Source organism: Nanorana parkeri, unplaced genomic scaffold (genome assembly GCF_000935625.1).
Source record: "Nanorana parkeri isolate BGI_ZX_2015 unplaced genomic scaffold, ASM93562v1 scaffold1336, whole genome shotgun sequence".
Taxonomy (NCBI): Eukaryota; Metazoa; Chordata; class Amphibia; order Anura; family Dicroglossidae; genus Nanorana; species Nanorana parkeri.
This window is the reverse complement of record NW_017307604.1, coordinates 394756-411965: the sequence shown is the minus strand read 5'-3', so window position 1 is coordinate 411965 and position 17210 is coordinate 394756. Positions and strand designations below refer to the sequence as shown.

Below are 17210 nucleotides of genomic sequence, written 5' to 3'. Positions count from 1 at the left end.
GCACACCCGCAGATCCTGCAAGCGATCGGGCGTCTCTAGAGACGCCTGACCGCTTGTATGTAAACAGCCATCGCTGGCTGTTTACATGCTGACGGTTTTCCCTCTCGTGTGCGGCGCTCAGCGCGGACACGAGAGGGGGGGAGGGGCAGGACGTCTTAAGACGCCCTCCCGCTCTGAGCAGACGTCCATCTGGCCGTTCACAAACGGCCATGGACGTAAGGTAGTTAAATATATAGACTAACAATATTGTGTGATATGATAAGTGGAACACTGACTGGTGGGTGGAGTCAGGGTTAAGACATTATGATTGCCACATTTGTTACATTGGGAATGGTATGGGTTAGGATCCAGAAATAAAGTCTAAGAGGACAATTTATGTAAAGTATCTGCTATTAGAAACATGTACTATAATGGATGTATTCTAACAATATAGAATGAAGACATACTCTAAGGGTATTCCAATATGATAGAACTGTATAGATGCATGCATATTGTTTTAGTGGATGATGTAGGGTGAAAGGAACATATTCAATTTAGAAATTAAATAAACTAGATAGTGTAGAAGCCATTAATTTGTAGGTTGCCCTGAAATGCTTGCCGATTACCAATTGTTACTATATTTTTAAAAGGTATTTTTGGAGATACATTTCAAATCTAGGCAAATGCCAGATGGCTACAGAAGAAGAGATATATTATGATACAGCTGCTACACACTATAGAAAAAGGATTTAATATTGGAAAGAAGGAACTGAGGCCTTTGCAAAACAGGTATGCATTGAACCTGTGTCTTACAGCATCCAGAGGAGTTTATGCAAAGAGTTTGGACCAGCAGATGATGGTGAATAAGTAAACGTCTTCAGGCATCAAGCACCTGGCCAAGCTGAAAGGCGATATGTAAGAAGAAGCAGAACCTCATGAGACTAAGCTTGCTGAATGGTCCCTGGAACCGCTTAGTTGGTTTCAGTCACTGGTTAAACTGATTGCTTCTCTTTTCAGTCGAACTGCATGTGCTGAGATGCTGTTGATTAATGACTGTTACCTGTTGCAAAAGTTTACAGCAAAAGATGATGTTGCTAAAGTCGACACCAATGTATTTGTGCTTCAAATGGACAAGACTTTGCAGCTACAGAAGAAGATAGTGTGTTTTTGATCAGCCTGATGTTTTGGACATTTTGTGCGCTAAAGCGAGTCAGGTGAATAAGGTGGTTGAAAGGCATGATGGGTGGTCTGCTCTGTAATTGCTATGAGGCTCAATCAGTCTTAACAGGGAGGAGATGTAGTAGAATTTTGATATTAACTCATACACTTCATGTTGTTAATAATTTGGTTATACATTATTATAAATATTATGTAATAGTTAGAGTTATTTAGTCTTAGAAGTTGAGCAGCTTTATATAGACATATACAGGTGGACTTTAAAGACATATAGATGAACTTTAAATGAACCCTAAGAGCATACAAGACACACTTGGCACATGTGCACGTGTCTATGTGCTTGGGCTGCAATAGAAGGGTCTAGAACAACTTAGGAGACGTGATGTCTAAGAAATTTTAAGATTTATGGCTAGTTACAGTGAGGTACGCATTGGCAGCCAATTATATTGTACCCATATGGTTGTAATGTAAAATTTCTTATAAAAAGGGGCCTGCAACTGCAAGCCTCTATTTTTGGAACTTGCTTATGCCTGTTCCCAGCTGCAGCTGTTATCATTAAACCTGCTAAATTAAGCTTCTGCCTGGGCCAATCCTTTGCTATTCCACTTGAATTGCTTTATACCATTATCTTATTTGGGATGTTATATGACTGCACCTTTTTGCTATGTTTACTGGCCAACTGTTATGGCCCATTTATTGTTAACTGCACTCTCTAATAAAACAACAAATTAAAAAAAAGTAATATTCCGGGGCTAAACAATATTACTTAAAACCCCCAATCATTATATATAAAAGCAAAGAATTGTAACAATAAGAAGATGGTAGTTGTAAATTTGTATGTTGCACGATATTTGTGAAACTATTTTGCAAGCCTATTTTTTTCAGTAGAAAAAATACACAAAAAATAAGTTAATTTATGTTGTTTCCACATCCCTGTGTTTTCTGCTTAGATATAGTCAGTTTGGAGACAATCTAAAGCAATGCCAAAAATACAGCAAGGCACAAAAAAAACAATATGTGCAATAATTGCAGTAGCTGAATTTGTATTTATACCCAAAGACCCTGTATCAAGTAACCTAGGAGTGTGGCATGTGCCTGTAATATTCTATTACAGTTGTTTCCTAACTTTTTTCAATTGCATACCCCTTGGCAGCCCATTTCCATAAATTATACCCTATCCCTGACACACACAAAAATCAGTCAGTACCATACTGACAATGCCAGAAATATGTGCACAAGCTGTATATTTGTGGCGCCAAGGCTGGATATACTAGTATGTATACTGGAGACCCGGTAGCTGATCAAAAACCCCATCTTTACCATTATTCCCGTTAAGCTCCCAGATATGGTAACTAAGTAACACTCAGTTACAAAAAAGCCACTTTATATTTTCACTATATTTTTTGCACACTCCTAAACATCTAATCATTAATAGAATTTGACAACAATAAACTGTTAACTTACTGGTTTTATTGTCTTCAAGAGGTTAATACCAAACTTTTCAATGCTACGGTGTGCATCAGCAAACATAACAAAAGCTTCACTTGCTGCAGGTTGAGGTTCTCGAACTCCAATGATGGAAAATACATCACCAAATGCTAAAAAAAAAGTGAATTACATTATTAAAATTGGACAGAAACCTACTTAATATTATTATTTAAATATCCTAACTTTGCGCAATGCTGCACTTTGAAATTAGATTTTTTTAAATTTACCGCTTATATATAATTTGCAAAGCACCCTAAGTAAAAACTCCTGGAAGTGCCCAATGTTTTAACCAAAGGTGGCAAAAGATGCGTTAAAAAGGTGTAAAACATGAAGAAAACTGTAAAATCCTTTTTTCAAAAATTATCAAGACACACAGCATTGCAATAAGGACCATCGGGTATACAATATACCGCCACTTATAGGAGGAATAGATTTTTGAAAAAAACTATGATAGCCTTAACCACAGCCATAGTAGAACAAGAAATTCACATTTGAATGAACTGGAGCTGGAAAAAGCCAAGGTATGGCAAGGTTTTATTAAGGTAGAAAAAAGCAATCCAATTTAGGTAAAAAAGGAAAGCAAGAAGTGACCTCATGGTAGAAGTTCTGATTGGCACCTCAGAGCATCTGCAAGCAGATGAACCAGATGTACATTCAGACAAGATGTCCGGCATTGAAGGGATAACCCAATCAGAATACTGATAAGGAACTGATCTTCCTCTGATGACTAAGTTTCTTGTACTAACAGGGTGCCTAGGACTCGCATAGAATAGCCTTACAAACCTGTAACCAACCACTTTCAATTACAGAGGTTGTGTCCTCTGTAGAAATATGGAGAAATTCCGCTCACTTACGTATATAGGACGGTGTGGGAGATGAGAATGCATTAGTACAATTTGCGATGGTATGGGTGAGGAAAGAAAGTGACAGTTTAGAGTGTGGGGAGAAGAGCAGAAGGTTAATGGGGGAATAAACAATTTGTTGCCAGGGCGTAGTGACATGGTGGGTTAGAAAATGTCGGATCTGTATGTATTGGAAAGTGTCAGTAGTAGGAAGTTGGTACTGAGTCTGAAGGTCCTGGAACGTTTTACAACTACCCTGAGAGGTAAATAGATCTGTAAGTACAGTTATACCTTGAGCATCCCAGGACCGAAAGACAGAGGATTCTGGACCTGCACTAAAAATTGGGGAGGATCTAATGGGCATTAATGGAGAGAGTACAGTAGAGACACGTAGGAGTTTTCTGACTTCTCTCTACGCTAACACAGTGGGGTCTATTCACAAAGCTGCCGAAGGATCTGGCCGTAGCTTCGGCTGATCCATCGGCTAGCTTCGGCCCCAGGGGAGCCAATAAAACCAGCCGCTGCTATATCTAATATAGGCAAAGCTGTCCTTTCTATATATTGCTGAAGCCGAGTGTGGCACAGGGGATTATTTGAGGCTGTCATTAAGTTACCTATATTATACAAATCAGAGTAGTACTGGTGAAATGACGATGATCCGAGGTATATACCAATCCACGATTAGGACATTGGATTTTAGGAATATACATCCTCATCCGTTTTTTCCTGCTCCACGTTTTGGTTGGCCATAGGCATCAGTCCTATATGAGTTCAGCATATATGTGTTCATTCTCATTGAAGTTTTCTACATGCATTAGTCATGCAATAAGTCTAGCACTCATGCGTTTATTTATTCTTGAAGCATGCATTAGCTGAGCACACGTGTGTCTGTTTATTATTAAGGATGTGAGCATTAGCCATGCATTTTTCAACACACATGCATTTATGTACATGCATTAGACAAGAGTTTATCCATGCTGTGGTTGGTGACATGCATTAATCCACATTCTGGCTAGAGATATGAATCAGTCCTATATGGGTTCAGCACATATACGTGTATTTACATTGAAGTTTTCTACATGCATCAGTCCAGCATTAGTTCAGCACACATGCGGTTATCCCTTCTTGCAACATGCATTAGTTGTGCATCAGCTGAGCACACAAATGTGTTTATAATTCAGGCTGTGACATTCATTAGCCATACATTTTTTAAAAACACGTGTTTGTTTTTGTACATGCGTTAATTTTTAGCATACAGGTGTCTACTTATGTTTGTGGGTTTTTTTTAGCATGTAGTATTTATTGAAGTTTCAAAGGATACAATACACGATGTGAAAGAATAAAACAATGTAGGAGGTGCCAAAGCATAACAGTAAGGGTTTTACATGCCCCAAAGCTTCTTCCGATCAATAACAGGCTGGCCATGTAGATAGGGGGTCAGATATACGGCAGACCTCACCAACCTTAGTATGCATCTATATTAACAGTAATAGTGCAATCAAATAATCCAAACCACAACACCTAATGGTCAACAAAAGTGAACATCCTTAACAGAAAGGGAAAGAGAGAGAAAGAAAAACTGCGCTTGGCATGCCACGGAATGAGAGCAGACAATGTATAGGCTACATTGTCATTACCCTTACGAGGTGTCATAACAACTAAGCTTTATTCGGATTCTACCAGGGTCTTGTGGGACAAGATTTTCGTCAATGTTTGTGTTGTTAATCTTATTCCTTGAGAAATTGGAACCAATGATCATGTTCAGCCAATAATCAAGTTCAGTATATTATTTATGGTTTTGGTGGTGTATTTCAATCTATGCTACTCACATGCATGTGGGATCCGTGAGTTATGCAATGGTAATCCTTTCAGTTACATCAGGACATGTGCCACAATGTTTGTCCTAGTTTTGTCTGTGCGCTGTGAATAACATTGTACTGTATCTTCTGCTCATATATCTGATGCCGTGATATCAGCACTATTGTTGGTTCCATGGTACATGCACCAATCCTACTACAGTGTTTTCCTGGAGCGTCCATCCTGACAGTTGCTATGGGGGCAGATACTGTAGGTTGGATATCAGAGGTTGCTTGTGTGACGGACCGCCTGGTAAACCCGACTGGGTACCTCCGTCAGAAAACAGCTTCCTCTTCGCTGGAACCCGAATCCCAGTGTCATCAGCCCAAACCTGCCTAATTATTGGACAGAACCAATATATTAGGACAGAACGCTAAACCACTCAATCATTAGACAACACCAATGTTGAGGTGGAAACCAAGATCTGCTTTATTAAAGACCAGCTCAGTATATATACAGTTCAAGAAGTCTAAACACATAACGCAATCAACCATAAACAGCCTGCAAACAGACATCCCCTCCCCGATGCCTTAATGAATGAATAGGGAGAGAGGAGACACATGTGATGGGATTATCTCCTGAGTGTATCATAGGGTGATCTACTCATCTACACCCGGAGTCAGCTACTCCTAGAATCAGCTATCCTAATCCCATCATCAACACAATATAACAAAGGGACCAATAAACTGTAACAGTTCAATATCCAGAATTAACCCCCTTCAGTGCTGCTGGATTCGCAGCCTGTACCTATAATAAAACACAGGGTCATCCAAATGTAATGCCAGGGAAAATGTGCAGTACATCCCTCCACACATAAACCTGGTAGAATGGTTAATTGTAACCCCAAGAGGTCCGAGGGGGTCTCCATAGTTCTGGGTCCATAGTCAGTAGGAAGGAGGCTAGCCCCCAGGCTCCTCCAACAGCACCAGTGACGGTTCAGTCCGTCACAGCTTGGCCATAATAGGTTGGCACCTGACGATTGGCTATTAAATGTGGTCCCTTCTACTCTACACACATTAGGGGTGCGTGGGGTAGTACCCACATATACTTTTTAAGATACTGAATACAACACAATTTGATGGGGTGTCTCCGCCCATTCCATGGCAAGATGGGGGTGTAGGGTGGCACCCACACATGCACTACACTGGATATTGGTTACTCCAGCATGAGCAGATGTGCAGCTGTCTTTTGCTCATTGTGACCTCTCACTGCAATCTCTGATTGTGCTCATTATTGTGTGATGTTTCACTATCGAATCAACTCTGTAATTTTAGCTCAATCTGAGTTTGAGAGTTTTAGAACAAATCAAAAAAGATAATTCAAAGTAAAAACATTAACACAAAGAGTCACATCAAAAAGGGGGGGGACAGAAGGGACTGTCCCTGGTGGGACACAGTAGGCAACAACAGCTATACAAACAGCAGTATTCGTGTGGTTAGAGTACAAGTCGCACAGTTAACATTGTGAAAATGTCCAGACTGGTAAATAGATTGGCATTAAATATACGGATCAAGCCACATTGGTGCCGTGAGGTGCAGGCCCCTCCTCTAAAGAGCATCAGGGGTACTAGCAAGGGATAGCTGAAGCAAGTCTCCAGCATTGTGGGTCAGCTTGAGTAGAGGGGCAGATGCAGAGATAGGCGTACAGTATGGACCGAGGCAGAAAGAAGACGACAAACAAGGTAAAACCACTGGAAGGGAACCCCTCCAAACCAATAGGCCAGGAGCTCAGGTAAAAACACAGTCTCCGCAAAGTCAGCCGACTCCCGAAAGGTGAGCCAGGTAGACCAGGTGTGCACATATACATGTCCAGCTTCGCGCTCCTCGGCCAAAAGGCTCTCCAGGTCCGCAATATGATCCAGCTCCACCACCCACTCAACCAGGGTAGGGGCCACCGACGTACGCCAATGGCGTGGGATGACCGTCCTGGCAGCCGTGAGGAAGTGTCGCAGGAGGCCTTTCTTCGCTGACTTCAGAGACCCAGGTAGCATCGAGAGCAGTAGTATCTTGGGGTCATTAGCTATCGCAATGCCCGTCACTCTAAGGTAGACCCCCAACACCCCCCGCCAGAACTCCTGAATGAAAGGGCAGCTCAGCCAAATTTGTGTCATATGACCTAGGGAATCGTTACAACGCCAACATGAGTCGGAGACGGCCGGTAAAAGCGATGAAGGACCACTTGGCATCTGTACCATCTAGTCAGGATTTTCAGATTCTTTTCATGGGCTTTGCTGGCAATGGAGAGGGAATGGGTGAGCGCAAACTATTTCTCCCAGTCTGCTTCTGTCACTGGAGCCCCCAGCTCCCGCTCCCACACAGAGGTGTAGGCCAGTAAACCGGGGGAGGCCGCAGAGGAAAGGAGAGAGTAAATCAAGAAACAGAGTGCGTCGGAGGCAAGGAAACTAAGAGGAGGGAGTCGAAGGCAGTAGGGTCCGCACTAAAGCAATCCGTTGATGGAAAGGAGGAGACAAAGGAGCGAAACTGCCCCTCCACCAGCCAATGTCCGGAAGCCGCACTGACAAGCAACCCCACGGACTGGTGGGAGGAGATACCCTGGCGAGCAACACACCGATCCCACAATTTCAAAGTGTGAGAGGTCAAAGAAGGGAGGGAAGCGGGTGATGGTCTGGATCCAGACAGTATCCAAGGTTGCTCCAATAGGTCAGCATCCGCGAGCGATGCCTCCAGGCAGACCACTGTTTATCCCCAGCCCGGAAGAACCAATCCACTAAGCGGACCAGCATCGCTGAGGCATAATAAAGAAAAATGTCCAGGGCGCCGGCTCCCCCCTTTCGCTTCTGCATGGCCAGATTTTTATAGCTTAGCCTGAGCCCCACACGAAGGTTGCAAACATCCGTTGAACTTGTCTCCGGTAGAGGGGAGGGAGAGCAGAGGGCAAGGTCTGAAGCAGGTAAAGGAACTTGGGAATGTATTGTTCTAGATATTCGGCTGGGTAAGTGGCTGCGTGTATGTGTGGGGCAATTGGCCGGGGAAGCGGAGTGCTTGGTGCTGGAAGATGCAGTGATGGTTGGTGGAAGGTGACCCCTGCACTGTGTACGTAGCGTACTTTTGATGGTGGGAGGGCTCTTGACATCTGCTGTATTGGGAGTGGGGTGCTCTGGATGTATGCTTATAATTATTATGAGAATAATTTAATTCCATGCCAGTTGAAAAGGAGGGTTGCAGACTGCTGGTATCGTCCACAGTAGAACTTTATTGAGGACACAATGATTACTATTACTATGATAATAAAGAGTAGATGCATAGTCCTATACAACCGGCCATTTGAGCGTAACCATACTGCTGATGCGGCCCCCGATGAATTTGAGTTTGCCACCCCTGTTCTAGATGAAGCGCAGCACATTCATTATAATTTGATATATTCAGAGGGTAACACTTCTTATAGTGCTTGCAGCCACACAGGGTTTGGCGCGAGGTGTTATTTGTCACTTAATTCACTCATGTGCTGTATATATCCACCAGGTTTGTTGAACTGATTGTCACATTGTTTTGCCTGCTGAAGGAACCGAATGTGGTTTAGAAACATTGCTTTTGCTTGTGACGCCATGCTTATCTAAACGACAATAAAAGATCGATGAAGTGGACTTTGGTGTGCTGGTGACCTCATTATATCCACCATTCGTTGACCATTTCAGCACCCGCTTAAATTACACATAAGGATACATTGGTTTGGAGTGCGATGGGATACCTCTGAATGTCTGTTCCTAATAGATCTCACCAAAGAATTAGCACATTTATTGATATACACATACAGTGAATGAGAAGAACGAGAAGAATCCATACAACGTTGGTAAGATAAGTCTAACAATTTATGTAGGTCAACCTGTTTCTGTTGTTGTCAGAGCACAATGAAAACCAGACAAGTAAAGGTGCTAGTTAAAATATTTATTAAGAACAGTATGCACAGGAGTAAGCAGAGTCTTAAACCGGAACAAGCCAGAGTCAGGAGCCGGAGTTGGTAGTCGTCCAAGCCAGGTCAGGAACACAGAGATCAGCGTCTTCAGGAACAAGCCAGGAGCAAGAGCCAGGAAATCAGCGTTGTCAGGAACAAGCCAGGAGCAGGAGCCAGAGAAGAAAGTCAGACAGAATCGGGCCATACACGGAATCAGGATACTCAGAGCAGCAGGAAAGCACTAGCAGGAAGACCATGCAAGGGCAAGGTCAGACTGGACTGAGTGGGGTATATATATATATATATATATATGGTGAGTAGGGTGACATCATCACTCAGAGACAAGAAACTGCCATCTGACTCACTCAGATGATGCTCTCCTATCTGACCATAAGAGGGAGACCGGGAGTAGTGAGCAACGTTCCAGAGTCTGCTTGAGCAAGGAAGAAACAGGTGAGTGAAATGGCAGCCAAGCCAGCATGCTGCAAATCAGTAAAGTCAGGGTGGAACCCTGACAGTACCCTCCCCTCAACGACCCCCTCCCCGTGGAGAGGGACCTGGTTTAGAGGGAAAACAAGCATGGAAGGAGCGCAACAGAGCGGAGGCGTGAACATCTTTAGATGCCACCCAAGAGCGTTCCTCTGGACCATAGCCTTTCCAATGAACCAAATACTGCAAACGGCACCTAGACACATGGGAATAAATTATACTGCGAATAACATACTCCTCATGGTCATTGACTATGACGGGTCTAGGACGAGCAGTAGAAGAAGTGAAGTGATTACAGATTAGTGGCTTAAGGAGTGAGACATGAAAAACATTGGGAATGCGCATGGACTTAGGGAGGTCTAGAGCATAAGCTACCGTATTGATCTTGCGAAGGAACCCGGAGGCGCAAATTGTGAGAGGACAGCCAAACCCTCTCCCCGACTTGGTAGGATCTTGCGGGCATACGTCTGCGATCAGCCTGGTGCTTCTGGTCTCGAGCTGCGCGTTCAAGACACTCCCGAACCTGCACCCATGTGGAGCGGAGCTCTTGAAGGTGGTCCTCCAGTGCCGGTAACCTTTGGGATTGGAACAAATCAGGCAACACAGCAGGTGGAAACCCAAAGTTCCCCAGGAAGGGTGAAAGGCGAGTGGAGGAGTTGACGTGGCTATTATGCACAAACTCTGCCCATGGCAACAGGTCCGACCAGTTGTCATGATGGTCCGAGATGTAACACCTTAGGAATTGCTCCAATACTTGGTTAGCCCGCTCTGCAGCCCCGTTGGACTGGGTATGGTAAGCCTAGGAGAAGGAAAGCTGTATCCCCAACTGAGCACAGAATGCATGCCAAAACCGAGAGACAAACTAGCTGCCCCTATCCGAGACAATGACCTGAGGTACCCCATGCAATCGGAAGACCTCCCTGGCAAAAATGATGGCAAGCTCATGGGCATCTATCCACCACCATGAGGATAGTCGTGTGGCCTTTGGAATTAGGCAAGTCCACAATAAAATCCATGGATAAGTGTGTCCAGGGGCGCCCACCATTCGGAATGGGCTGCAACAATCCCACAGGAAGGTGGCAGGGGTTTTTGGACCGAGCACAAACCTGACACGAAGCTACAAAGTCGCCAATGTCGGTAAGGATCCCCGGCCACCGAAACTGTCTAGTCACAGACCAAACCATCTGATTCCTGACCGGGTGGCCTGAAGCTTTGGCATTGTGGTATACGGAAAGGAGCTTAGTTCGGAGGTCTACTGGTACAAAGCATTTTCCCACCGGTCTGAGCATCGGACTGAGCAGCCAGAATTTGTACCCCCAAGGGTGACATCAAACTGGAGCGTACTGAGGCAAGAATGTGATTGGGAGGCACAACAGGAACAGGTTTAGTATCCTCCTTGGACAGTACCGCAAACTGGCGAGACAGGGCGTCAGCATTAATGTTCCTAGACCCAGGCAAATAAGAAACAATGTAGTTGAAGCGAGACAAGAACAAAGCCCACCTGGCCTGCCGAGAGGATAGTCATTTGGCATCCGAGAGATAGATGAGATTCTTGTGGTCAGTGAGTATTAACACCAGAACAGTGGTCCCCTGAAGGAGATGCCGCCATTCCTTAAGAGCCAAGATGATTGCCAACAATTCCCTGTCGCCAATCTCATACTTGCACTCAGCCAGAGACAGTTTCTTAGAAAAGAACCCACACGGATGAAGTCGGCCCTCGGGTGAAGAACGTTGAGACAGGAGGGCGCCCACTCCTGTCTCAGACGCATCCACCTCCAATATCAATGGTAAGGCTGGGTTGGGGTGGGCTAACACAGGTATAGTGGAAAAAGCCAATTTCAATTTTTCAAAGGCTTGTGCAGCAACTGGAGACCAGGAAAGAGGGTTCACACCCTTCAAGTCAGTGATGGGTTTGACCAGGGTGGAGACATTTTTGATGAATTTACGATAATAATTAGCGAAGCCCAAGAATCGTTAAATGGAGCGTAAACCAACTGGGGAGGCCATTGGAGCACAGCTGCCAATTTCTGTGGGTCCATGGAAAACCCCTTGTCTGAGATAACATAACCGAGGAACGTGACTTGAACTTGATGAAACTCACACTTTTCGAGTTTACAAAATAGCCCATTCTCCCGCAGACGTTGGAGTACTCGGGCTACATCCGCCTGATGGTTGGCCAGTGAGGGAGAATGGATGAGTATATCATAAAGATACACTACAACACATTGTTGAAGCATATCGCGCAACACATCGTTTATGAATTCCTGGAAGACAGCCGGAGCATTGCACATCCCGAAGGGCATTACCAGGTACTCATAGTGGCCGCTTCGGGTATTGAATGCCGTCTTCCATTCATGACCTTCTTTAATACAAACCAAATTATAGGCTCCCCTTAGGTCCAGTTTCAGGAAAATCTTTGAACCCTTGAGTCGGTCAAAGAGTTCAGTGATGAGGGGAATTGGATACGCATTGTTAATGGTAATATGATTGAGCCCTCTATAATCGATGCATGGTCGAAGTTCCCCGCCCTTCTTTTTGACAAAAAAGAATCTGGCCCCAGCAGGGGACATGGATAAACCCTCTGGCTAGGGCGTCTGAGACATACTCCTCCATCGCCTTGTTCTCCGCAACTGAGAGGGGATACACTCTACCACGAGGTGGGACAGACCCAGGGAAGATCAATGGCACAGTCGTACGGTCTGTGAGGAGGAAGAGTACCCGTCTGAACCTTATCAAACAGATCTGAAAACTCCCCCGTACTCTTCAGGCAATTCGGAGACAGATGCTGCACATAGGATCTTCGTGGGCCTTTGCAAACATGTGGCAGAACATTGATCAGACCAGGACAAAATCTCAGACCTTCCCCAATCGAGCCTGGGATTATGGGTCTGGAGCCGCAGATAACCCAGAACCACCGAAAAGTGCGGGGAGGAGATCCCCAGGAACTGGATCGTCTCATAATGTAAAGCCCCTACCGCCCTGGCAAGAGGAGCGGTCTCGAGGGTAATGAGTGAAGGCTGCAAGGGACTGCCATCAATGGCCTCAATAGCCAACAGAGTGGCACGAGGCCGTGTGGGTATCAGACTCTGAGAGACAAAAGAGGCGTCAATAAACATACCCGCAGAACCGGAGTCAATCAGAGCCGAAGTAACCACCGAGGAGTCCGCCCATGAGAGTACCACAGTGACCATAGGCTTCTCCTTAAGGAGCCTTGGGGATGAGGAAATCCCACCTAAGATCCGTCCCCTATGGAGTCTTAGGTGCGAGCGTTTCCCGGCTGTGTGGGACATGACCTCAAAAGATGGCCTGCGAGGCCGCAGTAGAGACATAGCCCCTCACGCCTCCTATAGGCCCTTTCAGCCTTGGACAAACGGTAACTCCCAGTTGCATGGGTTCAATACCCCCAGCAGACAACTCACCGGGCGGTGAGGACGGAGAGGGAGGTGCAGGAGGGGAGGAAAACGAGGGAGCCAACTTGTTAAGAGGCCTACGCAGGCGCTCTTTAAACGAAGGTCTCTCACGGAGTCTGGTGTCTATGAGAATCAGGAATGAAACCAGCTCCTCCAGCTTGCTAGGCAATTCCTTAGCAGCCACTTCATCTTTGATATTATCGGAGAGCCCATGGAAGAAGGCTGCCACCAATGCCTCATTATTCCAGCCTACCTCTGCTGCTAGGGTACGGAACTCTATGGCATACTCGGCTACAGTTCGCATACCTTGCCGGATTCACATAAGCAATTTAGCGGCAGAGAGGGATCGAGCTGGTACATCAATTACCCGTCTGAAGGAGGCCACAAATTCAGGGTAGTTGAAAATAATGGGCTTATCGTTCTCCAAAAGCAGATTAGCCCAGGCTAATGCTTTATCCGAACCCGACCTTCGCCCTGTCACCAGGAAATGCCTGCGGAACCAACTCAAAATAGATTCCTACCTGGTTTAGGAATCCACAGCAATGATTGGGGTCACCCCCATAGTGCTGGGGTAAGGGAGATCGACCCAGCATGCCCCTTCCAGGGATAGGCTCAGGAGCAATGGAAGGACCAGCAGGGGGAGTGGCAGGGCCCGGAGGCGAGGCATTAGCTGCCCAAATGAACTGTGCGAGAGAGCAAGGTCTGCAGGGCCTGAGCGAACCGCTCCATTCTCTGATCCTGCGAATCCAGCCTGGAAAAAATAGTCTGCAACGGAGAGGGACTAGGAATAGTCTGCAACGGAGAGGGTTTACACTAGCACCGTCCGGATTCAGGCCCCTTTGCGTAATGTCAGAGCACAATGAAAACCAGACAACTGAAAGGTGCTAGTTAAAATATTTATTAAGAACAGTATCCACAGGAGTAAGCAGAGTCTTAAACCGGAACAAGCCAGAGTCAGGAGCCGGAGTGGGTAGTCGTCCAAGCCAGGTCAGGAACACAGAGATCAGTGTCGTCAGGAACAAGCCAGGAGCAGGAGCCAGGAAATTAGCGTTGTCAGGAACAAGCCAGGAGCAGGAGCCAGAGAAGAAAGTCAGACAGGATCGGGCCATACACGGAATCAGGTTACTCAGAGCAGCAGGAAAGCACTAGCAGGAAGACCATGCAAGGGCAAGGTCAGACTGGACTTAGTGGTATATATATATGGTGAGTAGGGTGACATCACTCAGAGACAGGAAACTCCCATCTGACTCACTCAGATGATGCTCTCCTATCTGACCATAAGAGGGAGCCCGGGAGTAGTGAGCAACGTTCCAGAGTCTGCTTAAGCAAGAAAGGAACAGGTGAGTGAAATGGCAGCCAAGCCAGCATGCTGCAAACCAATAAAGTCAGGGTGGAACCCTGACAGGTGTATATCAAACAAATATTTGAGTCCTGAGAAGAAAAAAACCAAACACAAACCAACTTACTTAATCCTAATTCAGGGAGGTATTTAAAAATAAATCTAATCATTGAGGGTTTTACTTAGCAGATCAGAATCTTAGTACTTTACCCCTACCTTTTTCCCCTTCTTTCCCTTTTCTTCCCCTCCTCACTTCCATGTGTCCCCTATAGATATCTAAGGATCTCTGGTGTACCAAGATAATCCCTCCATGGCCTCCACCTCTCTGTAAACAATGTATGTCTGTCGTATAGCCGGGCTGTGAGCTCTTCAAGTCGCATAATGTTTTTTAATTCCACTACCCAGAGACCTGAGGGGGGCTAGTTGACTTCCAATGTCTTGGTATTACTGTCCTTGCGTCTGCCAGTATCGGACCCAAAATACCTTTTTTCAATACTGAGATCGAACCATGGTGTAGTGACAGCAGAGCGACCTCAGGTGTCTCTAATCTATGTAGTCCCGTTAGCTGTTGTGAGTCCTGAGAATTTTTATGCATGGATTTCCCTCAATAACAGATTGATGGAAGCCTCCCTCTCCCTCTTTAAATATGCACCATGGGATATACAATTCCCACGTAGGACACATTTCAGAGCTTCCCATTTTTTATAACATGAAAAAATTGTATTTAGTTTTTCGAAACAGAACAAAAAATAAACATAACGACCAAAGAATGGATCACTTAAAAAAAAATAATTATATGAGTCATCTTGGGAAGCACAAAGAAGGTACATAGTCTCTACTCTTATGTCATTTGTGTATGGATCCACAGATCAGTCGGACATAACTTCAAGTAAAATCACCAGCTTATAACTTCCCCCAGCAACCTTGAAGTGGGGGATGGGGTTAACGGAAAAAGAAAGGAAGGGTATGAGGTGAAAGAAAGGGAGAAGGAGGGGAGCCAGAGGAAACACAAAAGTAAGAAAAGTAACGATCCCTGGGACAATGCTAAAATTCAAATTGGACAGGTCAGGGTCAGAAAGTGCAACATAGTAGGCCGGAGGTACTATTCCATCAGAGCCACCAAGCCCTTCAGTGACCTAGGGTTTCAAGAGCTGCCAGGAGACACAGGCGACGGGGGAAACCACAGCTCAGGCCATCCAAAGTGAGTACCCTAGCCTCCACCCAGTCTGCCCAGATACAATCAAATTTACTTGAACAGTTGAGACTTATGTAAGTTAGTTTATAGAGGGGTAACATTATATCCATGGTTTGCAGCCATTGATGTCTCGGTGGGCATAAAAGGCCACATAAAACATAAGAAGGCTAGTAGCCCTAGAAGCTTGTATACGATCCACAAAATCCAATAGAAATACCAAGGGGTCTACCCCAAGATGTAAATCCGTAAAAGCATTAATTGTGGAGATCACAGAATCCCAATACGACTGGAGCAACCGACAGGACCACACTATATGCAAAAAAGTGCCAACTTCCGTTTAACACCTATAACAATGAGCATCCACAGAACAATAGATAGTTGTTAGTCTGGAAGGAGTAGATTATACCCTGTGCAAAAATTTCAACTGAAGGAACCTCTCCCTAGGAGAGATAACCGTTGTCATATACAGCTGCACACAGGCCTCCCAATTGTCCTCCGTCAATGAGTAATAGCAGCCTGCAATTTCCCAAACAAGCGAGGCAATGTGGGGTAGTCAACACATGTCAAGCTAAAGTAGAGCGACAAGAGAGGTTTATGAAACCAATCTCATCAAGAAACCTTCAATACAGTCAGATTCAACAGTCACTGGGCGTGGAAACTGAGACCTAAAAGCATGTCGCAGTTGCAAATATCGAAAAAAATGACAGGAGGTATGCCATACTAACACCGGAGACTGTCAAATCCTAGCAATATCCACCTCAGCAAAATATGCTTGACAATCTTTATACCATAGCGAGCCCAAACCTGGGGATCAGGATCATTGACAGAACAAAAATGTGGGTTACCTCATAAGGGAGCATAAGGGGCAATATGAGCAGGCCTAACCAGCCTCCCTCACGCCCTAATCAACACTGCCAACATGGTACGCATGTGCTTGGTGACAGCAATATTAGAGTCCGGACCCCAAAGCACCAAAAATTACCGAGTTCCGGATAGAAGCCCAGTAGGGCTGCCTCAATGGTTACTGCCGTGTTATCCAGATCTTGAGAAAACTACCACCGTACCGTTACCAATACCGCAGCCCAGTAATAAGTAGGAAAGCAGGGCAGGCCAAGCCCACCTTTAGAAAGTAGAAGATGTAAAGCCACCCTGGAGACCAGGGAACAATGACTTGCCCAAATAGAGGAAAGGATTCTGTCAAGTTTGGCAAAGAAGGAGTTAGGGGTGAGCACGAAAGTATTACGAAAACAATAGAGAAATTTAGGGAGAAACACTATTTTATTTAAGTTAATCCTACCCACTGGTGTCAATGGCCAGGTTTCCCAGGCTAAACATTTAGACTCAAGGAGATGAAAGATAGGGTTTAAATTATCCTCCAAATAAAAATCATTGCATACCACCACACCCAGATATTTAAACATGGAAACTCTAAGGGGGGAGGGGCGTCAGGGGAAAGCTGGGGACAGGAGGGTCAGAACGGAAAAAGTAGGGATTTCCCTCCCTCCCCCCCCCCCCAGTCAACC

General features: G+C 45.2%; 1 protein-coding gene across 1 annotated transcript in view; it reads right to left on the bottom strand.

Annotated features, from left to right (window-relative positions):
- Window positions 1–17210, bottom strand: part of PICK1 (protein interacting with PRKCA 1) — a gene marked incomplete at its 3' end in the record, with an annotated part of 316855 nt that overhangs the window by 54419 nt on the left and 245226 nt on the right. Inside the window, exon 8 of the mRNA XM_018569440.1 lies at window positions 2620–2753. Coding sequence (XP_018424942.1) covers window positions 2620–2753 — 134 coding nt within the window. The remainder of the gene's footprint in view (window positions 1–2619; window positions 2754–17210) is intronic.